The sequence below is a fragment of the Myodes glareolus genome, chromosome 21 (assembly GCF_982192425.1).
Source record: "Myodes glareolus chromosome 21, mMyoGla1.1, whole genome shotgun sequence".
Classification (NCBI taxonomy): domain Eukaryota; kingdom Metazoa; phylum Chordata; class Mammalia; order Rodentia; family Cricetidae; genus Myodes; species Myodes glareolus.
In genome coordinates this window covers 6,108,204-6,136,037 of record NC_142046.1, presented here as the reverse complement: position 1 = coordinate 6,136,037, position 27,834 = coordinate 6,108,204, and the positions used below count along the sequence as shown (strand labels likewise).

The 27,834-nt window shown below is 38.7% G+C and overlaps 1 protein-coding gene across 6 annotated transcripts in view; it reads right to left on the bottom strand.

Moving 5' to 3' along the window:
• The window catches only part of Rabgap1 (RAB GTPase activating protein 1), a 140,534-nt gene that overhangs the window by 92,717 nt on the left and 19,983 nt on the right, over window positions 1-27,834 (bottom strand). For 3 of the 6 annotated variants that reach the window (XM_048429201.3, XM_048429203.3, XM_048429202.3), the window contains exons 2-11: window positions 23,198-23,396; window positions 14,978-15,197; window positions 14,081-14,285; window positions 10,585-10,759; window positions 9,353-9,510; window positions 5,558-5,668; window positions 4,599-4,665; window positions 3,812-3,836; window positions 3,155-3,267; window positions 2,347-2,449 (exon numbers count right to left, since the gene is read on the bottom strand). In XM_048429201.3, the coding sequence (XP_048285158.1) occupies window positions 2,347-2,449; window positions 3,155-3,267; window positions 3,812-3,836; window positions 4,599-4,665; window positions 5,558-5,668; window positions 9,353-9,510; window positions 10,585-10,759; window positions 14,081-14,285; window positions 14,978-15,197; window positions 23,198-23,347 (1,327 nt within the window). In that variant the 5' untranslated portion in view covers window positions 23,348-23,396. Of the gene's footprint in view, window positions 1-2,346; window positions 2,450-3,154; window positions 3,268-3,811; window positions 3,837-4,598; window positions 4,666-5,557; window positions 5,669-9,352; window positions 9,511-10,584; window positions 10,760-14,080; window positions 14,286-14,977; window positions 15,198-23,197; window positions 23,397-27,834 lie in introns of those variants that run through there. The other 3 variants (XM_048429204.3, XM_048429207.3, XM_048429205.3) reach the window with 3 other exon arrangements.

Genomic DNA, 27,834 nt, shown 5'->3' with positions numbered 1-27,834 from the left:
TTCCTGAATATAATACCAGTAGCACAGACAATGAGAACAACAATAAACAGGACCTCCTGAAACTGAAAAGCTTCTGCAAAGCAAAGGCCACTTCAATAAGACAAAACAGCATCCTACAGAATGGGAAAAGATCTTCACCAACCTCACATTTGACAGAGGGCTGATCTCCAAAATATATAAAGAACTCAAGAAACTAGAAATCAAAATACCAAATAATCCAATTTAAAAATGAAAACCAGATCTAAACAAAGAATTCTCAATAGAAGGATCTCAAATGGCTGGAACACACTTAAAGAATTGTTTATTCTAAGTCATTAGGGAAATGTAAATCAAAACTACTCTGAGATACCATCTTATACCTGTCAGAATGGCTAAGATAAAAATATTAATGACAGTCTATGCAGGAGAGGATGTGGAGTAACAAAAACACTCCTCCACTGTTGGTAAGAGTGCAAACTTGTACAGTCAGTTTGGAAATCAATATGGTCGTTTCTCAGAAAATTGGGACTCAATCTACCTCAAGACTCAGCTATACCAATCTTGGGGATATACCCAAAGGATGCTCAATCATACCACAAGGACATGTGCTCAGCTATGTTCATAGCAACATTATTTATAATAACCAGAACCTGGATATAACCCAGATGCCCCTCAACCGAAGAATGGATAAAGAAACTGTAGTATATTTACACAATGGAGTATTACTCCGCTGTAAATAATAATAACATCATGAAATTTGTAGATATTAGGAGTAAGATATAGAATAGCCAACTTACAATCCACAACCCCAAAGAGGTTAGATAACAAGGAGGGTCCAAAGAGAGATGCATGAATTTCCCTGGGAAGGGGAAATAGAAGAGATCTTCTGGGTAAACTGAGGACCAGAGTTGGAGTGAATGGGGGATTTGAGGGAGCAGTTTGGGCAGGCTGGGTGTGGGAGGAAGGCTGGAGGTGGGACAGAGGGAGAGAATGAAAAGAGACATCTTGATGGGGGGGCACTTATGGGTTAGGGAGAGAACTAGTGCCAGGGAAACTCCCAGGATTCCCGACCCCAGCAAAGCCTCCTACCAGTAGTGGGCAGGACACCTGAACTGGCCTCCCTATAATCAGATTGGTGACTACCCTAATTTTCATCAGAGATCTTCTATCCAGTAACTGATGCAGGTACTGGGCTGAGCTCTGGGAGTCCTGTTGAAGAAAGGGAGGAGGGAGTGTTACAAACAAGTGGGGGTCAAGATCATGATGGGGAACCCACAGAGACAGCTGACTTGAGCTCGTGGGAGCTCATGGACTCTGGATCAACAGTTAAGGAGCTTGTAGAGAATTTCCTATGTCCTCTGCATGTGTGTCACAGTTGTGTAGCTTGGTCTGTTTGTAAGGCTCCTAGCAGTGAGATCAGGACCTGTCCCTGGTACTTACTGGTTTTTGGGAACCTGTTCCCCATGCTGGATTACCTTGTCCAGCTTTGCTACAGGAGTAGGAGCTCAGTACTAACTCAACTTGATATATCACACTATGTTCAAAACCACAGAAGGCATGCCCCTTTCTGAATGGAGATGGAGGAGAAATGGATGGAGAGGGGAGTAGATAGAAGTAAAATAAATGAAAAAAAAGTTAATTAAATAAAAAACAAGCTGGGTGGTGGTGGCACACTCCTTTAATCCCAGCACTCAGGAGGCAGAAGCAGGTGGATCTCTGTGAGTCAGAGGCCAACCTGGTCTACAATAGCTAGTTCCAGGACAGGCTCCAAAGCTACAGAGAAACCTTGTCTAAACAAACAAAAAATAAACAAACAAACAAACAAAAACCCAAAACATGTTGCCCTGGATGGTCTCAAATTTACAACAATCTGCCTGATGCTACCTCCAGAGTGCTGAGATTAAAGGCATGTGCCACCACTACCCAGCTCACTGACATAAGTGTAATGAAAAAAGGGAAGAAAAAAGAAAGAGAAAGGAAGGAAAGAAAAAAATAAGCAAAAGTGATATTGTTTTTAGGTTAAATTTAGAAAAAAACTTCAGAATTATTCCAATTGTTTCGCCAAAGTTTTCTAAAAATGAGTATGTTAAAATTTTCTATTATCAGGCCAGGGGTGATGGCACGCACCCATGGGCTGATACTGATGGCTCAATAGTTAAGAGTACTTGCTTCTCTTTTGGAGGAGTCAGGTTTAATTCCCACCATTCACACAGCAGTCTATAATTATCTAGCAGCTAGTTTCAAGAGATTTACGTCCTCCCTAACTTCTGTCAGCACCAGGTATGAATGAGTTTCACAGATACACATGTAGCCAAAATATCCATTCATGAAAAATAAGAATAAGTAAGTCTTAAAACTCTGCACCACCTTTAGGAGTTTCTTCATTCACAACTTGAAAATGTGGGGATTTTGGATTCCAGCTTCCAGTAATAACATATGACTTTCCATCTGAGCTTTTGCCCATCGACTCCTAGAGAAAAGAGTAAAAGTAAAACCTTGATGAAAAAGTGGGCTTATCTTCATCTTGAGGCTTTTAAAAACAGGAATTCAAAATACATAATTTTGATAGGGATTGTAGTAATTTTTAAGAATTTACATATATTTGATATTCAGTGTGGAAGTCTCCAAAATATATGCTAAAACCATCCAGGAATCTAAAGTACTGCAAAAATCGTACATTTCAAGTCACCCAGAACAATAGCTGCTTACGATCTCTCCCACATCCCACACTGTGGGACAGTACTATGCTAGGCAAGAGGGAGATCCAATATCTCAAAACCAAGGAAGATGGAGTAATTTGAAACTGACTTGTCATGTATCAAACCCAGTGGTCGCAAAATAACTTTTACTAATTGCAGATGACCTGACTACATAGCCTGAATCCACGTGAAAAGGCTAACCGGTCAAGTTATGTCCCAAATTAACCGATCACTTCCTATAAAAGCTACAATTTTGAAGGTGCTTATGAAGCATGAGTGTGTTGACATTAATCGTACCTGTTCTGACTCAAAGGACAATTATGTCCCAAAAGCACAAAACTAGACTGTTCTATTTGCCTCTGTGACCATCAACTTAAAAGCTTTCTCAGGATGCTAGCACACTTGTTCCAGACGGGGGAAAATGAGTTGTTTGCCTTCCTTCCAAGATTATCACTGCAGGTACAGTAATTACTCACTCTTGCAATTGGTTGGCCTTCTCTGGGATGAAACAGCAAACCATTAATGAAATCTGAATGGCTCTCTAAAACCTTATATTCATTTTTATCTTGATGATCTGAAATAAATAAATCTAATTTTCATATTAGCAGTTTAAGTTCAAAATTTGGTTAGTGGAAGAAATGATTCAAGTCTAGTTTCTGAACTCCTATGCTATCAATTCTGACTCTAAGGTGACATAATTTATAGTGTTTGATACTCAGTTCTTTCTATGTCATTTCTTCCTCCTGGGAGTACAATATCTATAACCAAACAAGCAAAGTCACTTTGAATATATTCAAGTGAATTTATTGAATTTCCAGTATCAAAGGCACCATACACAACTCTGACACAATCCACAGTGCAGGCGGCTTTTCTTGTGGCAGCCATCATCCATCAGAACTCAAAAGACAATAAAATGGCCTTCTATTGAACAGTATTGTGAAACAGAGAAGGCACTGATGCAGCCTTGTGTAAAGCTGCTCAAGAATCAGAGTTTTATTTAAAGGCAGAAGTGCACTGAATGGTTACAGTTAAGATTAAAGACACGTCAATTATTTTCATAACTGTTCCTAAAGTTATATAAGGTAAATGTATATAAATCACAACAAATGGGAAAAAAAATCAGGGTAATTTACCTCTCAAAGTCCTATGTTGAATTTTCTGTCAAGAGAATGATCACCATGTAACTTTTAGTTTTTCAAATGATTTTCATATAACAGCAATAACCTTAATACCTCCTACTACTTACATGAATTTTTGCTTCAGTTTTCTGTTTTGAACTTGGTTGTTTTTTTTTTTGCTGTTTTGTTTTGTTTTGTTTTTTTGAGATAAGGTCTGACTGTGTGACTGCCTCAACCTCCCAAGTGTTGAAGTTATGGGCATATGCCATCATGCACAACTACTTCTGCTTGTGAATAAAATACACAGCAGCTTGATTCTCACATCAATCCTACCTGATAAGTATACAAAAATTATTATCAATACTACCTAGGCCTAAACACCAAGGCTGGTTTGGCGGTCATGGCGTACAGCTTTAATCCCACCACTTGGGAGGCAGAGGCAGGAGGATCTTTGTGAGTTCAAGGCCAGCCTCGAACTGGCTTGGAGTTCCAAGACTGGCTCCAAAGCTACAGAGAAACACCTGTCTGGGGTGTGGTGGGGTAGGGGAACAAATGACAAAACAAAGTAAAAGACACTAAGGCTGAGCTATTCATTCAAGGTCAGACTTGTGAATCCTTTGGGGAGGGGAGAGGAAATTCCCTTATCCTTGTGCATTGCTTTGTAGCCTAAATAAATACTTATATAAACATGTTTTGAGTCCAGTGTGAGAAAGTAAACCAATACATTAATGAAATAGAAATAGTTTATAATCTTCTAATAAGAACCAACCAAAACCAAAATAAATTATGACAAAAACCTTACCAAGTCCAACAAATGCATATCACTATTTCGGACATCTTTTCCTGGGCTAAGGAGAAGACCAAAGCACCTGAAAAAAAAAAAAAAAGAAAAAAAAATAAAAGAACTGACATAAAGTTGTGATAAAACTAACAGCACACACATATATTTTAAGTTATGTACTTAACAATTTTCTTATGGGTGGAAAAGGAGCATTATAATAAATCAGTATTGTCACAATCATCATCTTTACCTTAAACAAATTTTGTCTTTTACTACTGTAATGGTCTGTTCTGTCCCTTTAAGAGACAAACCCCACCCATTCCCTCTCCTGTCCACTTTCAGCCTAAGCTCCTTCCTTTCCCTCTCTCTCCCGAAGAGGTAGCTTCTCTTTTCCTCTACTTGTCTCTCCTCCTCTCCCTCTCTCTGCTCTTCTGCTTCTCCCCTTCATAACCCACTAAATAAATATCCAACTTCATGCTGCATGGCATTCCCTGTCTCTGTCTCTTACCTTGTCTCATGTTACCAGCTGACCTGCCGAAGTTGGCTGCTGCTGCTACTCAGGGACCTGCAGCATTGTACTTTTACCATAACAGTTACCACATACTGGAGATTAGCACTACTAACTGAAGATTTACGAGTGATTTCAGAGTAATGAAACACTACAGTAAATACAAAAGAATACCAAGAGCCAGGTAGTGTTGGCACACACCTTTAAATCCAGCACTCAGGAGACATAGGCAGGTGGATCTCTGAGTTCGAGACCAGCCTAATCTACAGAGCTAGTTCCAGAACAACCAGAGCTACACAGAGAAACCTCTCTTGAAAAAAACAAACAAACAAAAAACAAAACAAAACAAAAAAAAGAATTACCAAGGAGTGAAAGTACTTTGAGAGTGAATTTTTAATACAATGTATGACTATTCTACCAGACAGATAAAACCCAAAACTCATATTTAAGATAAACATAGAGAAATGTTTACCTTTCAATGGCAAGTTCTTTGTTAGCTGTTTGTTGCACACAGATGACAATCTTCTTATCGATTCCCTGTCGAAGTTTAAAGCATTGCCTGTCCTTGTCCTTGGGAACAGCACTGCAAGGCCAACACATTTCATTAATATCAATTTTCTTGTCAGACACCTTAACAATTATTTTAAAGTCTCAGATTTTTGATTGTTTTCTATCTGGTTTACAAGTAGTAGCAAAAAAGAAAATAGAAGTCAGTATGATTGATGGAAAAAAGGGTAACCAATTTATTTATTGTCTAACCATGACAAGTTACTGTCCTTAGGTAGTGATTACCTTATGAAATGAATACTATTGCTGTTGTTATTATGAGTAGCCAATAAATGCCAGCTTAAGAAAGTTTAAAAGTCTTAAAATGCCTCTTTACCAAAACCATTACCTAATCTCCCATATATTCTCCAGCTGCACTGATCTCAAAGGTGACAGCACAAGTGGCAATTAGCTTTTATGCAGCAAGACTAAACTATCTTATTGCTCTAAAATACTAATTCAATGGCAACAGAACTTGGTAGATAAAATACATGCGTAGTTGAAAACTTGTAGGTATTCATCACTTACATACTACTGTGGAATATATGTGCATTTTTGCATTTGCCAACCCATATTTTGTAATGCTTTCATTACAAACAAAAAATTCCAGCAGAGGAGTTTAGAAATGACAAACATGTTCTTTTTTTTCTTAATTTACCTTTGTCTTCTGTTCTGCCAATACCTTAAACAAGTGTAAGAGACACCAGACATTTCCATACCACAAGCACTGGACGGGAACAAACAGATCAGCTACACCAGGATGTGATCAGCACCCAGCTTTCTCAGGTTCCCTCCCCAAAAGACAACACACACATAAAAGCAGGAAGCAGTCTTGATGATCCACTGCACCAATTACTTTAATGTGTGGTGCCTAACCTCCGCCTTTTTATTATAAAAAAGAGATGGGAATATAATGATCTGTCCTGTCTCCTTTAAAAGACAAGCCATGCCCACTCCCTCCCCTGTCTGCTGAGGCAGGCGGATCTTCCTTCCTGCAGCCTGAATTCCTTCCTTTTCCATCTCCCTCTCAAAGAGCAGCTTCTTCCTCTCCCCACTTCTCTCTCTCCCTGTTTCTTCTCCCCTTCTCCCCCTTCCCTTCCATAATCCACTAAATAAATATCCAACCTCATTCTGCATGGCGTGCCTATCCATATCTCTGTTTCTCCCTCCCCAGGACCAGCCACCTTCGGAGACCTGTAGTGTGGTCTTGTGGCATGTCCATCTGTCTCTCCTTGTGGCCTGCTGCAGAGCCACTTAGGGAACTGCACAGTCCCTGACTGGCTGCTCTCGGGACCTGCTGTTCGCTGCCTGCTGCCACATGGTCCACTGCCTCTACTCAGAGACCTGCACCAGTCCTTCCCTAGGACTGGCTGCTCTTGGGACCTGCTGCCCACTGTGCCACTCGAGGACCAGCAGTGTTTTTGGCGCTGCAGCCGCCGGAGATCCTGCAGCATTTTTTATTTAATCCATTACAGACAGGCCTCAATTTCAACTGTCCTTATGAACCTTAGCCTATTGTGGTCTAAGGATGGTTAAATGTAAACAAATAGACTCTTTCAGCAACTTGTAACACTAATAGACTGAGTAAAATACAGCTTAACAGTAGAGTGCTTGCCTAATATGCCCTGGGTTCAGTCTTCAGTGACACAGAACAACATGACTCAGAGTGTCTTTCAGGCCATGGCCTCAAAGGATGCATTGTAGGAAGCAGATGGAAAGGAAATTCAGTGGGAATTCACTTAACTGAATACCGGGGGCCAAATTACATTTCTTGTCCTATGACTACATTACCCAAACAAGGACCTTTACATTTAATTCCCACTGTACACCTTAGGAGCTAAGATCATACCTTAGTCTTGGGAGGCCAAGACGTAATTCCACCTGAGTTGCTCAGAAGGTTAAATGAGATCAAATCAATCAGTCAACCAAACAACTGAGCAACCAGTCAGCCAGTCAACCAACCAATCATTTTGAAAGTTTCTCAGGGGTAAATTTTCCTAAACTGTTTTATATTACAATGTAATACATATTATTTTTTAATAAAATTTGCCACCAGATGACGTGAAAAGTTCAGAGACAGCAGTTTAAGAAAAACCAGTCAGCTGTTGTGCTTTTCACTTAACAAATTACTAGAAATCATATATTTTCCTCTTAATTTGATTCTACCAATTTTATGAGGCACCATAGAAGAGACTTGTACATACAATTATTAATTATGATCACTCATTTTATGATATGAGCTATATGAAAAAAAAAAAACCTAGTCATCTTGCAACCATAACTTCAGACAGAAAGAATCTACTTCTGGCCACTGCATTTCACGAATAAGGAAACTGCAGACAGGAAAGGTAAAGGAACTTCCAAATGGCCACACTGGTGAAGTATCAGCAACTAGACCCAAGTTTTGATGTTTATTTCTGGGTCCTTCCTATTACTCAAAAAAATATTATTTTTTTTTAAAACCAAACTAGTCAGGTAAGGTGGCTCACACCTGTAATCTCAGTCCCTAGGAGGCTTACTGGAGAATTACTATGAATTTGAGGCCAGTCTGAGCTACATTTTGAGGACCTTTCCCCGACCACACGCACGCACGCACACACGCACACACACACGCACAAATCCCCCAAAGACAGACATTCTCTGATTAACCTTGGCTGTCCTGGTACTTTCTCTGTAGATTAGGATGTCAGGCTGGCCTTAAACTCAGAGACCCACCTGCCTCTGCCTCCCAAATCCTGGAATAAAAGGCATGAGCCATCACACCCAGTTTACATTGTGAGTTGTAAGCCAATCTGGCATCCTAGTGAGGTCAAAGGATAAATGAATGAATGAATGAATGCACGAAATTAAATAATAAGAAGAACATAAACTTAAATTATCTTCAACTCATATTTCTCCTTCTAATAAGATTAGATAAACTTTAGTGGTAAAACTGGATGTCAAAAATCTTAAGGTCATTAAAATAAACCACACTTTAAAAAAAGACAAATTGTGCTAAATAGTTTTGTCAACTTGGTACAAGCTAATGTCATCTGGAAGGAACCTCAAATAAGAAAATGCCTCCATAAGGTTTGGCTGTAGTCAAGCTTGTAGGACTTTCCTTAATATCTTAGTGATATTTTCTTAGTGACTGGGGTGGTGGTGGGGGAGATAGCCCAGTCCATTCTGGGTGGAGCCATCCCTGGGTTGGTGGTCCAGGTTTTCATAAGAAAGCCGACTGAATAAGCCATGGAGAACAAGCCAGTAAGCAGCATTCCTTCATGGCCTCTGGACCAGCTCCTGACTCTAAGTTCCTATCCTGTTTGAATTTGTGTTTGCTGGCTTCCTTCAATGATAAAATGTGATTTAGCATAAGTTAAATAAATCCTTTCCTCTCCAGGTTGCTTTGGTCATCACAGCAATGGTAAAGCTAAGACACAAATTTAGCTATAAATGTAGTCTACTTAACTTAGGCCATAATTCTTATCATTAGTCAGCTAGAGCCATTTTGACTAAAATAATAAAGTAACAGGTACTCTATAAGATGAATTCAACACTTTAAATTCTTTAAACATTGACACTATAAATCTATCTTTCCCCCCTTTATTGCTGTCATTGACTTACTCCTTGAAGGAAAAACCATTTTAAGTATGAAAGGTATTTAATCTGACCTAATTTCTTCTGTACCATAGATAATAGTGTACTAAATAAATTCACAAAATAAACAGGTAAGATGCTTTACCTAAAATAACCTTTACCATCATCTTCTTTTATTTCTAAAGACACAGAGAAGGTAAAAATGTCACTGTCTGGAGTCTGCGGCGTGGCAGTGGCTGAGAGTGGGGTCTGCTTGGCAGTACGGCGGAAGGCAGTGGCAAAACTGTAAAGGATCCGGCTTACCTACAAGCAGACATGTCAGGAAATTGGCTGTTATCATTAGACAGGAGACACTCTCTACCCCCTGACTCACAAAAGCATTTGTTATATAACAGACATCCTTTACAAGAAATAAGCAAAATCAACATTTGGGGATATGGCTCAGAATAGTAATTATGTTTTTTTTAGAGGTTGGAGGATGGGATAACAAATAAAATCATTCCCAAATGCCAGGTACGCTCTGTATCTTTATCTGGGTAATGGTAGAAAGTCACCAGGCTACCACTGAGGAGGTCTACAGCACATCTGAGGGTGAGTGAGATGATAAAGCAGGTGGAGACGGTTTCTATGCAAGCCTAGAGACCTGAGCCAGATCCCTGGAACCCTCGTAAGGATGGAAGGAAGGAATCGATGCCATAAAGTTGCCAACTGAACTCCACATCCCCCAACATGTACACAAACGTGCAATCATAATAACTACATAAGTTAAGCAGAAATTAGTTTTATTGAGGTTAAATACTTATTTACTTGGGAGAAAGTAATACTTGTCTTTCCCTTACCCACTTTTTTAGTTAATTATCTAATTTGTTAGGTTTTAAAACAAAATCATCAGAGGGATTTTTTAAAAACAGAGATAGTTAAAAATACACACACATACATGTGCAATTAAAAAACTTAACTGAAAAAAAAATCACATCCTTAATGTCAGATTCTATGTAAATATACTTTTAATAACAAGCATGGCTCTAACAATTTAGGACAAACTCAGGACAGAACAGCTTGCAAATGTGTCATGTGTCAGGGTAAGAATGTGGGTCTAATCCACTCAGCCGATCACCATCAGGCTTCTTACAGCACTGCATGTACAAGTGCACGGGTGTGCTCATTAGCGTGTGTGCATAGGTCAGCTGGGTGTCTTCATTCATTATTCCCTAATTTCTGAGAAAGAGTCTCTCATCGAACCGGGAACTCTGTTTAAACTAGAATGGCTAGCCAGCAAACCCCAGGATCATTTCACCCATTTAGTATCTCCCTGTCCTGTGCCATTTGCAGTAATGGTGGTGAAATCTCATTTGTAGTCCTCCCTTAAAGACTTACAGCTTCTTGTATTTCACAGCGAAATACATGTATCCTGAAGAGCTCTGCATTATAGTGACTTTCAGTGAATGCAAAACAGTCACTTTCAGGGGTACCATCGTGTCCTCTGACACAGAAGAGGATCTTGTAGATAGGGTAGTTTGCTATTTCAGTGTTGGTCTGAGGATCTAAAAGTCTGTTCAGACAAAAAAAAAGAAAAAAAAAGAAATTTATTATGCGTAACGTATTATATTTATATTAGGACTCAAGAACTCTGTCCAGAAAGATGATAATGTAAGCCACTTTTAGTATGTTAGCCAAGTATACTGAATTTTGATACATAAATCACATAGGGATGTTGAAGGGACTGATCACATAATTCCATGTTAATCTAGAGAAGTGCATGTTTGGGAGAGGCCTATAGAAAAATATCAACATCACCAAACATGAGTCTTATAGCCTGCAACTAAAATAAAGACAAAACCAGTACTAACTAAATTAAGACTAACTAAACAGACTGTGAAACTTTTGCATCTGGTTATCTTTTTAAAAGAATGTTCTGTTTATAAAAGTAGAAAAAAAAATGCAGTTCATGATTGAGCACAAAAACCATTGCTCAAAACCACATATTAAATCCAAAGCATAGTTAATGCAAATCAAAAGGACATCACCCAATCAAATCTACTTACTCCATAAGTATTTATGTGATAGCTATGATATTTTAGACTCTTTAGGGCACTAAAGATAGTGACGAAAGGTCAAGAAGTAGCTATACAATTTCCACACTGCACGGCAAAGCTGTCAATGGGAAACGTTCTAGGATCCCTATTCAAAATGGAAGAACCCAAAAGGGGCTGTAACTCAGGTTAAAGACACTTTCATAAAGGCTGAGAATGTGGGGCAAGACAGATGTTTTCTTGTTTCCTTACCAAAGGAAACTATATTAGTACAAAGTATAATTTCAGTTGTTAGAATAAGCATTCACTTTGAAATACACATTAAAAGTAATCAGAATTAATCTTTTGGGGTTTTTTTTTGGTTTTTTTGGTTTTTGGTTTTTTGTTTCTCAAGACAGGGTTTCTCTGTAGTTTTGGGAATCTGTCCTGGAACTCATTCTGTAGACCAGGCCGGTCTCCAACTCACAGAGACCTGCCTGCTTCTGCCTCCTAAGTGCCGGGATTAAAGGCATGCGCCACCACTGCCTGGCTGAAAACCCAGCATGTTTCTAAGGGTACTGAAAAACACAGAAACTACTGATCAAAGTATAAATTGGATCAATTATTATTTTTAATAATTTATTATTTTTCTTTTATGTTTATTGGTATTTTGCCTGTGTGTGTGTCTGTTGGGTTCCCCTGGAACTGGAGTTACAGACAGGTGTGAGTTGCCATGTGGGTGCCGGGAATTGAACTCGGGTCCTCTGGAAGAGCAGTCAGTGCTCTTAACCACTGAGCCATCTCTCCAGCCCCTGATCAATTATTTTCTAAACACAATAAAAGCAGTAACAATGGGGAGACTTTTGAGCCAGTAAGTATACCAGGAATGTATCCTAAGGAAATTAAGATCAAGCAAATTACCCACCCACTTATAAGGCACTAAATAACTCCATAATAACTGACCACACACCTTTAATCCCAGCACTCGGGAGGCAGAGGCAGGTGGATTTCAGTGAGTATGAGGCCAGCCTGGTCTACAAAGCGAGTGCCATGACAGTCAGGGCTATTATACAGAGAAACCCAGTCTCGAAAAACCAAAATAAATAAATAGATAAAAGAATTTAAAAAGGGAAGAAGAAGTTGAGCTGGAGAGATGGTTCAGCTGTTAAGGGCACTGGTTGATTTTCCAGAGGACCTGGGTTCAATTCTCAACACTCATATGGAAGCTCACAAATGTCTGTAATTTCAGTTCCAGGGTACCCGACACCCTCATACAGATATATATAGAGACAAAATACCCATGCACATGAATTAAAAATATTTAAAAAGAAATGGTTATTAATATGTTTATGCACCTATCATAAACTAAAACAAATCTACTGACATGGTAAAAGGCTCACAACATAAAACTAAATGAAGGAAATATAATACACATCATATGTAATTCTACTGCCAGCAAAAATGTACTGACAATTATATATGCATGTATATGTAGATTTATAAACACATATACAGACACACGCCCATCCATATACACTGTATGACTTTAGTATGAACTATCAGACTCGTGCACTGAAAGCTGTCAGTGCTACATTAAGAGGTGGTAGACCTTTTGGACAACAGGACACAGCTGGATGAAATAGGTCACTGGGACATACCTATCTTTTCTCTGCCACTTGTTCTGTTTCTCTCTACTTAGACTACCATGAGGTAAGATGTCCTCTATCACCAGGCGGTGGTGGCGCACAACTTTAATCCTAGCACCTGGGAGGTAGAGGCAGGAGGAGCTCTGTGAGTTCTAGGCCAGTCTGGTCTACAAGAGCTAGTTCCAGGACAGGCTCCAAAAGTATAGAGAAACCCTGTCTCGAAAAAACAAAAAAAAGTAAAATAAATAAATAAATAAAAGATTTCCTTTACCAAGGCCTTTTGCTGTGATACCTCACCAGGCAGAGAGACACTGAGCAGCTGACCTTGGACTAAAACCTCTGAAACCACTTACCAAAATGAATACTTCTTTTTTAAAAATCATTTCTCTAGGGTTCTATTACTGCAACACAAAGGTGAGCACACATATACACACAAAGAGTTTGGTATTGGGTGTGTGACTACACATGAAGATACAAGATTTACTTGGAGCTATTGCTCAGGAGAAATCTACAGTGTGTGTGAGCGCCCTCCCACCAGACAGAGAAACACATAAACAGACAGTCAACAGACAGACAAACACACACAGAAACAAAGAGAGAGAGAGAGAGAGAGAGAGAGAGAGAGAGAGAGAGAGAGAGAGAGAAATGACATACACACACTGAGACTGACTGACCAGTGAGGCCCAGGGATCCATCTGTTTGCCTCCCTAGCACTGGGATCATAAGCTAGTGCCATATTCCTTTGAATTCATATCCTTGTGATACACAGCTATTTCCTTGGCATATACATGAGTCAAGATTTTAACTGATTATCAACAAGAAAGTAAAATTAAAAGTTTCTTTTTAGCTCATGTTATTTTTCTGAAATAAACATATTTCTGAATTAGCAATTCTTTACTTAACTCGTTGATAACATGTCATGGCTATCTTTATGTCTTTGAATAAACAATACTCATTTCTAGGACTTCTCTGGACCTCTGGTTTCTCATTTTTTTTAAAAAAAGAGGAAATCTTTCTTTCATTGTCAGTATGTTTCAATTATCCCCAGATCATTTAAATCTCTAATAGTCTACACAGGATTGGGATGTGGAGCATGTACAAATGAGCATCCATTTCTCATGAGGGTTGCAAGTCGAGGAGGATATGAATATGGCATATGTTACCTACTAGTGAGTGCTTCCTTGTGCAACAGCACTTCACAGAGGCCAGACTTACCTCACAGTTCCTTCAGATATATTCGGCACTGAGAGGGTCACATCCAGAGAAATCTGACACTGACTTCTCAAGATGGACATCATCCTCAAGGCCTCCACTTCACTCCGGGGAGCATTTACTGAGGCACAGCCTAAGTAAGTTAGTTTACTAAAAACCACACTATCCTCATCAGCCACTGGTGTGAAGGGACTTGACACTTCAGAATCTGAAAGAAACAAAATATAAGAATATGCTTCTTCTTCTCTATTTGAATAGTATTGGTCTGAACAGCAAATAAACATCTAAAAGACACATTTAGGTTCAAAAAAAAATCAAGAACTATTAATATAGTATGCCAAATTTCCAGTGGGCAAAATTATATATATAGATATATAGATAGAGAGAGAGAAAGATAGATAGATAGATAGAGAGAGAGAGAAAGAGAGAGATAGATAGAGAGAAAGATAGATAGATAGATAGATAGATAGATAGATAAATAGACAGACAGACAGACAGACAGATAGACAGATAGAATGCCCATAGAAGCTAGGAAGCTTACACTTGAACTCTAACACCAAGATTTTCAGGCACTGATGTTAATTCCAAACCCAAAATGTAACCTGAGATTCAGCTCTGACTCCTCTTTCTGTTCCCTAATTTGTTCTGATTTTATAATTTACATCTAAGCCAAATGCACATTCAGTGGCCAACTATTGTTTTTCATTCTTTGGTATAACAGAAAAAGTTAAAGGAAAGGTCAGAATGGCATATATATTTGACAACTTCTTAGGTCTACAATATGGAGCTTTTAGAGAACTTATATGGTTTTCAAATTCTTGAATCTAGTATAGGACAGAAAAACACTCAAGTATTAAAAACAATAACCTTCAGATATATAAGCAATGCAGCAATCCTAACCTCCTTGTCCAGGTTCCACTGGCAAACTCATCTCTGGTTTTTGAAGTCCTACTAGTGGCACAGGGTTAATGGTAGATGAAGCTGAGAGTTGATTAGAAAGAGGCCCATCTCCTTCACCATCTGGCTGTGACCTTTCCCCTGGCTGGTCATCCATGGGAGGGTCCATCAGCACATCTGCGAGCTCTTTCTGCAGCTGCTGCTCACTTCCATTCCCTACAATCTAAGGGTCACAAACACAATCAGCAAAGCAAGAGGCCAGCACTGATTCCAGCGGGTCCATGTTCTGAAGCAAAGGATCAGCAAAGGTAGTATGCTGGACATCACTCTCAAATAGATGACCTAAAACAAATAAAGGCTGCAGCTGCTCTCTTCTTCCAGTTTTCCATGAAATAGTACAGAATGAATCTAAAACAATATTCACAAATAGGTAACAACATGACAATATTAATGTTTTCTGTTTAATAATGTTTCTTAAGAAAAAATGTGCTTGTTTCCAAAAGTTAAAAGATGCAAAATACAGTAAAAGTTCACATATATTTTATGACTCAGTCTCCTGTTATAAGTCTCCTCGATTTATACATGAACTGAGACATGCGAGTAAAGCTGATAGCATGAGTATGTCAGTCCTGAGAAAGGAAAGTACTGTATTCCAATGACTCACTTTATCTTTTCTGTTTGTTTCTTTAGTAAGTTATACCGCAGGCCATAATAGTTTATCATTAGTTGCTCATAAACCGGAGTGAACAACTGCAAAATCAGGTTAAGACTGCTTGATGAAAAAAAAAATACAGATAATAAAACCAAGAAACTGTTACTGTTTAAGAAATATCTTAAAAATTAATAAAATAAGTCAGGCAGTGGTAGCACATGTCTTTAATCCCAGCACTCAGGAGGCAGAGGCAGGTGGGTCTCTGAGTTCCAGGCCAGCCTGGTTTACAGAGCTAGTTCCAGGACAAGCTCCAAAGATAGAGAGAAACCCTGTTTCAAAAAAACAAAAACAAAAAAGCAAAAAAAAAAAAAATACAAAAAAATAATAAAAAAATAACTAATTTAGAAAAAAAATCAAAAGGAAGGGCTACATGAGGGGGCATTCTGAATACTAAGTATTACTAAACATTTATTGCTTATTATACTTTTTAGTTCCAGAATTTTCAGGTAACTCTTTAAAAGCAATGTAGTTTCTTAGGGATAGTTTTGCCTAAATGCCTCTGGTGCTGGGGGAAGTCAAAAGAGCTTGGCATAGTCCCTGGAATTAATGTTACAGACAGCAGCGAGCCACCCTGTGAGTGCTCGGTATCTAACCTGGGACCTCTGGAAGAACAGTCAGTATTCTTAACTGCTAACTCATCTCCCCAGTTTCTTATTTATACTGTCTACAGTTTCTGATGTCATTGTCATGTATATATCTGTTTTGCAAGCATGATATTCTATAATTTGTTGGACATAGCAATAAAAGACTACTTTGAAATGTTTTGTTATTTTTTTCTCTTCCGCTTTTTTAAGACAAGGTTTGTCTGTGTAGCTCTGGTTGTCTTGTAATGCTTCATATGTTAATTTCAATGGTCACTAACTAGAAATTTCTGTTGCCTGCTTTTTTCCTTTCAGTAAATAGATAATATTTTATTTCTGTATATGTCCCACATTTTTTTTTGTTGTTATTGTTGAAAACTAGATACTGTAGACAATATGTTGTACTTAGGATCTTGACCCCACTTGAGGACTTTTGTTTACATCTGTTGAAGAGCTGTTCTATGGCTTGTACTTCCTTCCAGGCAAAAATCCGAATCTCTGCTCTGGAACTAGGAGTTGGGTCAATGACCTTCCTGAACCCTATTTTCTTTCTAATATTTTTTTCATAAAGTACATTTTGACCACATTCTTTGAGCCATTCCCCATTCCTCCTAGGCCATCTTGATTATGGACCGGTCTGCAGAGCAGATATGGTTATCGTGTTCCTGAGGTGAGAGAAGAACAAGATGGTGACGTGCAAAATGAGAGAATCTTACTGTACTTTCAGGATTAAGATTTTTTATTTGCTGCACTTCTTTTCCAAGATTTCCAGAGATTTTAAATGCTACTTCTTATTTTTGTCTTAATAATTGTCAACAGTGTTTTGGGAAGTAGGTCTTGCTATTATGCTGGGCATCACTCTCAGCTACTTAGCTTTTTAAAATGTAAATTAGATCATGTTCCCATTCAAAACGTTCAAGAATTCTCACATTTAGAAAAGCTCAAATCTATAACCAAGATCAAAAAACAAAACAAAACAAAACAAAAAACAAAAAACAAAAACAAAAGCAAACAAAAAAACCAGGCCATGTTGTGGCCCTGCCCACCCTCAGATCACACTGCTCCCCCTTTACTCCTCTGGCCCTGCTGGAGCCTCTGCCTAAGAGTCTCTGTATCTGGTTCTGCCATTGAAAAGTTTTTCAGTTATCTATGGTTTTCTTCATTTCATTCAGGGCTTTCTTCAAGTGGGTTCCCCCCTCCCGCTGCTTTCTGTAAAAAAAAACCAAAAACCAAAAAACAAACAAAAAAACCCCAAAAAACAAAAAAATCTATCAAAAAAACAATTCCTGGGCATTGAACCCAATACCATGTACATACTAGGAAGGTGCTCTACACTCCCAGCCCCTCAATACCGCTCATTAAAATAGTAATTGTCACTAACTTTTTTTTAAAAAAAATATTTATTTATTTATTTATTATGTATACATTATTCTGTCTGTGTGTATGCCTGCAGGACAGAAGAGGACACCAGACCTCGTTACAGATGGTTGTGAGCCACCATGTGGTTGCTGGGAATTGAACCCAGGACCTTTGGAAGAGCAGGCAATGCTCTTAACCTCTGAGCCATCTCTCCAGCCCCCTGTCACTAATTTTTAAATATTTTATTTTTTATTGATGAATACATACGTATGAATGCATGAGAGGGTAAGATCACCTAGAACTGGAGGGTTTTTGTTGTTGTTGTTGTTTTTCTTTTCAAAACAGGGTTTCTTTGTGGAGCTCTGGAGCCTCTCCTGGCACAAGCTCTGTAGAACAGACTGGCCTCAAACTCACAGAGATCCAGCTGCTTCTTCTGCCTCCCAAGTGTTGGGACTAAAAGCGTGTACCACCACTGCCCTGAAAACTGGAGTTATTTTAACATTTTAAAATTTTTTCCTTTATCCATTTACAAGTGATAGATAATAAGAATATGTTGACATGCTGGTGAGATGGCTCAGTCAGCAAAGGAGATTGCTTTATTAGCTGGTTTGCCTTATTAGCTGGATTCACAAGCTGTATGTAAAGAACAAACTCCCGTGAGTTGCTTCTGACTCCCCATAGGGTATAATGGAAGCACTTGACAATTTATACACAAACACAATAAAAACATTTTTAAAGGAATTTTTTAAAATTTGACAGAAGCTTGCAACAGTTAAAAAACAACCATATCTGGGCAGTGGTGGCACACACCTTTATTCTCGGGACTCGGGAGGCAGAGGGAGGCAAATTTGAGTTTGATGGCAGCCTGGTCTACAGAGAGAGTTCTAGGACAGCCAGGGCTACACAAAGAAACCCTATTTTGAACCTCCCTATCCCATCAAAAAAAAAAATCATAAAATCTTTCATTCCTTACCCATGTATCCTCTCTTTTTCTTAACATATTTACATAAGTTTTAAATTATTAGTTTTTAAAACAGGTTCCAATATTGAAGACTGGCCCTAACTTATTGCTCAGCAGAGGACAACTTCTAACTTTCACTCCTCCTGCCTCTACTGACAAGTGCTGAGATTATATGTCAACATCCCTAGGTTTATATGGTACTAGAAAGCAAGTCTGAAACTTCTTACATTGCTACCACCTAAGTCACAATCCCAGGCTACATTACTTTCTGATATCTGTATTCTTTACCCACCCATTAGTGTGTAGGCTCTAAGAGATCAGGGCATTGTTCACAACCACGTTACCAATACTTGACACAGAGAGTTTTCAAGAAGTATTTGTTGAACGAACAGATATAGTAGAACTTGGAATATTGTAATTACTTATATTTTAAATAAAAAAATTTCAAAAATATTTATATCCATTAAGAGCAGAACAGCAACGGACCATGTCAAAAGAAGTAATGGTTCTTTATTTACTTGGGAAATGATAAACAGGGTGGTCAAAAGGTGAGGTATTTAAAGCTCTGTTTTTGGCTTAAATGTTATTTTTTTATGAAGGGCAATGCTGACCTGGTATTGTCCTTACCTACACACACAAGCCTGAAAGAAATAAGCATTTGGCCCAGCAGTGGTGGCACACTCCTTTAAACCCAGCACAGAGGCAGAAGTAGGCAGATTTCGGTGAGGTCAAGAACAGCCTGGTCTACAGAGCAAGTTCCAGGACAGCCAGAACCACAAAGAGAGATCCTGTCTCAAAAAACAAAGAAACACACAAAACAAACAAACAAAACATCAACAACAAGAAACAAGTATTTTTGATTAAATAGTAAAAAGAGAATAATTCTAAAGTTAAAAATGTTTATACCCTAAGAGTTTTGACAGGGGTTTCGAAAAATTTAAGAGAAGCTAATCAAAATAAAAAAATCCTTAAATAGCTCTGCAGGAGCAGATCCATACCAGGATTTACAGAACCAGGACAAAGCCAGGAAGCTAGCCCAAAGTAGGCCTGAGGCAACAAATTCCACAGGAATAGGACTGAACCAGCTACATAGGACAAAGTGGACCTGAGAAAGCAAGCTCCACAGGAGCAGAGGCAAATCAAGTACAGGGACATTGGTAGACCACGACAGAGCCAGCAACCTGGGCCAAAACAGACCTGAGACAGCGAACTCCACCGGAAAAGGTACAGGGGAGCTGATAGAGTGAGCCAGAGCCAGAGACTGCTGTGGATCTGGATGTGAATCTGGGACCTTCAAGGGAGCATACCTAAGCCAGAACCTGTGGGTCTGGGCGTGAGCCTAAGACCTCCAAGGAACTAGGCCTGATCTAGATCCTCTGCAGGTCTGGGTGTGAATCTCAGACCTCCTAGGGAGTGGGCAGGAATTAGAGATATCAGCAGGTCCAGGTGTGAGTCTGTGACCTCAGAGTTAGTAGGCCTAAGCCAGGACCTCTGTGGGTCCAGGTGTTGGTCTGAGACATCAAAGGGAATAGACAGGAGCCAGAAACCTCTGTGACTCCTAGCATGAGTCTGTAACCTCTGAGGGAGTAAGCCTGAGCCAGGTCCTCTGGGATTCTGGGTGCATAAAAGCCTGGGAACTATAAGGAAGTAGACTGTAGCCAGAGATATTTGCAGGACAGGGACCTCTGCAGGAGTGGATCCAGACCAGGATTTACAGAACCAGGTCAAAGCTGGTAACATAGGCTAGAGCAGACCTGAGACAGCAAACTCCAAGGGAGTGGAGCAAAGCCCAAGAGCGCTGAGTAACCTCCAGGAACATGGAGTGACCAAAGGGGTGACTAGAACAGTAGGATTGACTGTATCACAAGGAACAACCATCTAAACCCTGGATTCACTAGCACCTAGAAGATTAATCAACAAAACCATAGACAGTCCCAACCACACCTATTAGAGGAAAAGATGAGTAGAAAATTGCCAAACTCTTTTTATGAGGCTACAATTACCCTGATACCCAAACCACAGAAAGACATTACTAAGAAAGAGAGTTACAGACCAATCTCACTCAAGAACAAGGATGTAAAATATGCAAAATAAAATAATGGCAAATTGAATCCAAGAACACATCAGAACCATCATCCACCAAGATCAAGTTGGCTTCATCCCACAGATGCAGGGATGGTTCAACATACAAAAATCTGTCAATGTATCCAGAATATAAACTAATTGAAAAATAAAAACCACATGGTCATCTCATTAGATGCTGAAAAAGCTTTCCACAAAATCAACATCCCTTCATGATAAAAATCTTGGGGAAGAGCAGGGATACGAGGAACATACCAAAACATAATTAAGGCAATATACAGCAAGCCAACATCAAACTAAATGGACAGAAACTCCCAGTGATCCCACTGAAACCAGGAACAAGACAAGGCTGTCCATTCTCTCCATATCTATCCAATACAGTCCTTGAGGTCTTAGCCAGAGCGATAAAACACCAAAAGGAGATCAAGTGGATCCATATTCGTAGAAAAAGAAGTTAAACTATCACTATTTGCTGATGATATGATAGTTTACATAACTGACCCCAAAAATTCTACCAAGGAACTTGTACAACTCATAAACACTTTCAGTAATGTAGCAGGATACAAGATTAACTCAAAAAAAAATCAGTAGCCCTCTTGTACACAGATGATAAAAGGGCTGGTAAAGAAATCAGAGAAACTCTAACCAAACAAGTGGAAGACTTGTATAACAAAAACTTTAAATCTTTGAAGAAAGAACTGAAGAAGACACCAGAAAGTGGAAAAATCTCCCATGCTCTTGGGTAGGCAGAATTAACATAGTAAAAATGGCAATCTTACCAAAAGCAATCTACAAATTCAATGCAATGCCCATCAAAATCCAGAAAACTTCTTCAAAGACCTCAAAAGAACGGTACTCAACTTTATATGGAAAAGCAAAAACCCAGGATAGCCAAAACAATCCTGTACAATAAAAGAACTTCTGGAGGCATCACAATCCCTGACTTCAAACTCTACTACAGAGCTACAGTACTGAAAGCAACCTGGTACTGGCATAAGAACAGACAGGAGGACCAAAGGAACCGAATTTTGATTCTTTGGAACCAAATATTAATCCACGCATCTTTGAACACTTGATTTTTTCACAAAGCAGCAAAAAAAAAAAAAAAAAGCCAAATCAAATGGAGAAAAAAGAAAGCATCTTTAACAAATGATGCTTGCATAACTGGATATCAACATGTAGAAGAATGAAAACAGACCCGTATCTATCACCATGCACAAAACTCAAGTCCAAATGGATCAAAGACCCCAACATAAAGCCAGCCATATTGAACCTCATAGAAGAGAAAGTGGGCAGTATACTTGAACGCACTGGCACAGGAGACCACTTCCTAAATATAACCCCAGTAGCACAGACACTCAGAGAAATAATAAATGGAACCTCCTAACTGAAAAGCATCTGTAAAGCAAAGGTCACACTCAATAAGACAAATGACAGTCTACAGAATGGGAAAAGATCTTCACTAAGCCCACATCAGACAGAGTTTTGATCTCCAAATATACAAAGAACACAAGAAATTGATCATCAAAAGAACAAATAATCCAATAAAAAATTGGATTACAGACCTAAACAGAGAACTCTCAACAGAGGAATCTAAAATGGCTAAAAGACACTTAAGGAAATGCTCAACATCCTTATTCATCAGAGAATGCAAATCAAAACAACTCTGAGATTCCATCTAACACCTGTAAAAATGGCCAAGATAAAAAACACTGATGACAACTTATGTTGGAGAGGTTGTGGGGTAAAGTGAACACTTCTGCATTGCTGGTGGAAATGCAAGCTGGTACAACCCCTTTGGATAACAGTGTGGTGATTTCTCAGAAAATTAGGAAACAAACTTTCCTCGAGACCCAGCAATATCACTTTTGGGTATGCTCAATTGGATGCCACAAGGACAATTGAGCACAAAGGATATTCAATTGTGCCACAAGGACATGTGCTCAACTATGTTCATAGCAGCATTGTTTCTCATAGCCAGAACCTGGAAACAACCTAAATGCCCCTTGATTGAAAAATGGCTTAAAAAAAAAAAAGTGGTACATTTATATAATGGAGTACTATACAGCAGAAAAAATAATGCCATCTTGAATTTTGCAGGCAAATGGATGGAACTAGAAAACATCATTTTGAGTGAGGTAACCCAGAAACAGAAAGACAATTATCACATGTACTCACTCATAAGTAGTTTTTAATCATAAAGCAAAGAAAACTAGTTCACAAACCACAATCCCAGAGAACTTAGACAACAATGAGGACCCTAAGAGAGACATACATAGAAAATAGAAAAAGACAAGATCTCCTGAGTAAATTGGGAGGATGGGACCTTTTGGGAGTGTTGCAGGGGAGGAGAGAGGCAGGGAAGGTAGTAGAGAAAAATGTAGAGTACAATAAAATTCAATTAAAAAAAAGAAAAAAGAAGTCCTTAAATAAAAACTAACTCATTAAGTATATACAAAAGTCTTCAACACCACTGAGAAGTTTGTGTATTGTATTTCACAAGACAAACTTAGGCTCTCAAACTTTACCTTTAGTCCAGTCTTCTCATCATCACTTCCGTTATTTGTAGATGGTGTCTCATCTCCTTGCCTGGAAACCAAGACAAAATCTTCACTATTAAGAGTAGATACTGAGTCTGAGGAGACACTGATTTTTCCAACAGAAGTCTTGTCATCCATAATTTAAGAATGTGGCTCAACTCATAAATGGTTATATATCTTTAAATGCCTGAAAAACAAAAACCATAAAGATTCATATAAAATATATGTCACATAATCAATTATGCTCTATTGTTTTAAAAAATGGGAAAATTAAAAATAAAACTTTTTTTGAAAGCTTGTCAAATATTTTTCCAGGACACCTGCTACTTGTAATTTAGGCATTTTATGCTGCTAAGGCATTGTGTGCTATTCTGGGTCAAGATAGTTCAGATTACAAATAAAAAAAACACTCTCTTTATAGTAACCCCATCTACCTACAGGGCTGCCTTTGGCACATACTGCAACTCAGGTCTTAGTTTCCAAAAGCAAAGGGAATTCAACAGTACTCTTTCTTTTAATGCTTTACACATAAATAAACCAGGTTAAGACACCTGGTTATTGTGAAACTGTAATAACTATATTTCCCTACAATCATCAATAGTAAAATTTAAAATATATGATAGTTACAGTAAACAAAATCTCATATTAATACACAAAAGAGATAAATTCAATGCAGGGAAAACAGAAATTCTACATCTTGGAAGTATCTTCCAGTAAAAACTCAATCTTCTCCTACACTTTACAAGGCCAGCCTGGTCTACAGAATGGGCGAGTTCCAGGACAGTCGGGGCTGCACAGAAAAACCCTATCTAGAAAATAAAACAAAAACAGAACTAACAACAATAACAAAAACAAAAACAACTGTAGCACAATGTTCACTGTATCAATAAAGCTAAGTGTTTAATCTTTCCAACTCAAAAATTAGTTGGCTTAGGCTTTGAAAATTTTTTTTAAGATCAGTATTTTATGTGTGCACTGACTTTTTCCTGAATATGTATGTATATCACATGGACACAGTACCCAATGAGGCATGAGAGGGCTTCAGATCCTATGGAACTAGAGTTAATAATGATTTTGAGCCACAATGTGGGTGCAGGGAATTGAATCCAGGCCCTCTTCTGTAAGAGCAGCAAGTAAGTACTCTTAACCACTGAGGCACTGCTCCATCCCCTGTGCTTTGGCTTTTTAACTGGACAAATACTTATTGAACATACATAATATGCCAAATACTATTTTCTTGTCTAAGTCTCAACTAAAACACTTATCAAGAGTTGCACCATTCAGCTGGGCAGTGGTGGTGTGTACCTTTAATCCCAGCACTTGGGAGGCAAAGGCAGGTGGGTTTCAGTGAGTTCAAGGTCAGCCTGGTCTACAAAGTGAGTGCCAGGACAGCCAGGGCTGTTATACAGAGAAACCCTGTCTCAGAAAAAAAGAGTTGCACCATTCCTAAGTATTAAACAAAATAATAAAAACAAAAACTACAAATCAGAAATCAATAATATTAAACATAAACAAACAGCAACTCCAAAAGAAGAAAAATTCACTTAACAAGCTAATGACACAGATAAGGATAGATTTTATTTTGGACTTTGTGTTGCCTTTTATTTACTTTTCTTCTGCTTTAAGATTATGATGTCAGGGGCTGGAGAGATGGCTCAGTGGTTAAGGGTCACTGGCTGTTCTACCAGAGGACCCAGGTTCAACTCCTAGCACCCACCTGGCAGCTCACAATTGTCTGTAACTCCAGTTCTACAGGGACCCAAAACTCATGGCAAAACACTAATGCACATAAAATAAAATAACTGGAAAAAAAACCCAAAACAATTAAAGAGTAAGGCACAATAGTACATGTATTTAATCCCAACACTCTACAGAGGTAGAAGCAGGCAGATCTTTGTGTATTCCCAGACAGCTTAGTCTAAGTTGCTGAGTTTTTAGCCAGTCAGAGCTACATTGGTAGATCCTGTCTCAAGAAAATACACAAAGATTATCTGGAGACTATATTTTACAAGACCAAATGTAAATGCATAGTAGGGAGGGATGTAACAATGCTCACTTATAATTCTACCACTCAGGATGCAAAGACAGGAGGACTGCTGTAAGTTTGAGGCCAGTCTTAGGTACTCAGTAAGTCTGTTGCAATGATGAAATAGGGCCTAGAAACATGGCTCAGAAGTTACAACACTTTTGGTTCCTGTAGAGGACCCAGGTTCTCTTCCCAGGATGCAGATAACCATGTTCATAACCATCTGTAAGTATGGTTCCAGGAGACCCATGTCTTCTGGCCTCTGTGGGTACCAGGCACACATGTAGTGTACATACATAATACATGCACGTAAAACACTAATAAACAGAAGTTTTAAATTTTAAATGAATACATAGTACCAGATCGAAATACTTTAAAATCATCTTCTGAAAAGTTCAAAGAAAAATGTTTTCATTCATCCACTGAATGAATACAAATTGAACATTTGGTACAGTAAAAGTAATGTTAGTAAAACAAATCAGAGTCTTAGCAGAGAGGCAATTTTTTTAAAGCTTTGTTTATTTTATGTAAGTGGTAATACTCTATCTGCATGTACACCTGCATGTCAAGAGGTCATCAGATCCCATTATAGATTATTGTGAGCCACTGTGTTGTTGCTGGGATTTGAACTCAAGATCTCTGGAAGAACTGCCAATGTTGTTAACTGTTGAGTCATCTTTACAGCCCCTGTAGAGACGCAAATTTATAAAGGCCAAATACACTGATTTAGGGTATCAAACTAAGAAACACGTTGGATAAGCACTAATTTAGACTTCACTACCTTCAGGCTTGGACTTAGTAACAGTGGCCTCCTGTCATCTGCATAGAATCAGCTCATTTAGTTTACCCCTTCTACTTTCAGGAGTCTTTTCAGTCCAGCTGATCATTTTCACTCAAGTCAAAGGAATTGCTTCCTTTGCTGATGTTCCCATTGCAGTAAAAATTTGATTTTTTAAAAAACAGTATGTTGTTTGTTAATGTCATGATGAATGTGTCTTAATTTAATCTTCACACTGCTAATTTATAAATAATAAAATTAAGTGTGAATGAGATGGTTTGACTTGGTCAAGGTATATAACTAATAGAAATCAAAACCAAAATTGTACTGTTATTGTGGGTCCCAAAGTAGAGCTCTATTAAGACAATGCCTGCTTATTAGCTAACATCTCAGCGCTGAGAAGTTTCTTTTAGAGCTTGTATTTTAAGTCAGTTTTTCATGCCAAGTAAGTCTTGGTTCTATTTTAAATTGAAGTCAATAGTGCAACACCAGCAGAAGGCCTGAGAAAACTTTCTCGCATAAGACCCCAGAGTCTAACAACTTTTACCAATACTCTGAAGTCAGAAAGATTTGGTGGGCTCAAAGTCCCACCTGTTCCTTTGAGGAGGGGATAAAAACACACTTAAGATAATTTACTGTGTTGTTTGCTTTTTTTTTTTTTAATATGCTGAAACTAACTGAATCACTCAGCAGGAATGAAGCTTATCAAACACTATACTCTAAGATTTCTTTCCAGTCTCCATGGACAGACTGCAAGAGTCTTTTCAGTCTTGGCCACAAGCAGTGTCAGAGAAATTGATACCTTCTTCTGGTAATACTAACTTTGTTTTGTTTTAAAATTCTATTTTTATCAGTTACAACAAGAAGTTGTGATGTGGGAGTCTCTTCTGTGTGCTGTGATTACCATTAATGAATAAAGAAACTGCCTTGGCTTGTTGATAGGGCAGAACTTTGGTTGGCAAGGAAGACTGGACTGAATGCTTGAAGAAGAAAGAAGGAGAGTCAGAGAGATGTCATGGATTCGCCACCGGAGACATGCTGAAACTTTGCTGGTAGTCCACGACCTTTTGGTGGTACACAGGTTAATGGAGATGGGTTAAATTAATATAAGAGTTACCCAATAAGAAGCTAAAGCTAATGAGCCAAGCAGTGATTTAATTAATAAAGTTTTTGTGTGATTATTTTGGGTCTAAGCTAGCCAGGCGGCCTGAACGAACAAGCTGCTCACTCCTTACAATAGATTGGCACCCGTGTGGCCAACTAAATCCACCTAAAAATATGAGAGAGCTTGAAAAGGTATTCTAGACACAAAAATACAGAGTTTAACACAGCTTCTTGCTGTTTGCAGGCCTGTGGCAGCTCCTTTAAGAGAGGTTTTCCTGATTCAGCTGTAGCAGGAAAAAAGTGGTGGTTTTAAAATGCCAGCTTTCTAGGCCCTGCCAGCCCAAACTCTGACTCTTTCAGGCAGGAGGTCTGACTACAGAGCATTTGGATGGGGTCTGTTAGCAGACTGCTGCAGCTTGCTAAATGGCGACATAGACTGGCTGTGTGCTTGAGAATGGGGCTGTGTGCATAGCTCTCAGAAGTGCTAGCAGCTCTGCCATGCTGGACTAGGCAGGCAATCAGGGAGTACCATATATACTATAATAATGGCACAGCTTAAGTTTTAGGCTGGACCAGCAAGAAGACAGTACTGTACATACCCTATTAGTGGCACACTGTAAGTTTTAAGAAGCACTTAACATTTTAAAAAGCGCTCCTGGACAGTAAAGGATTACAGATATGCAATAAAGACAAATCCAGATGAGTCATAGTGTTAGA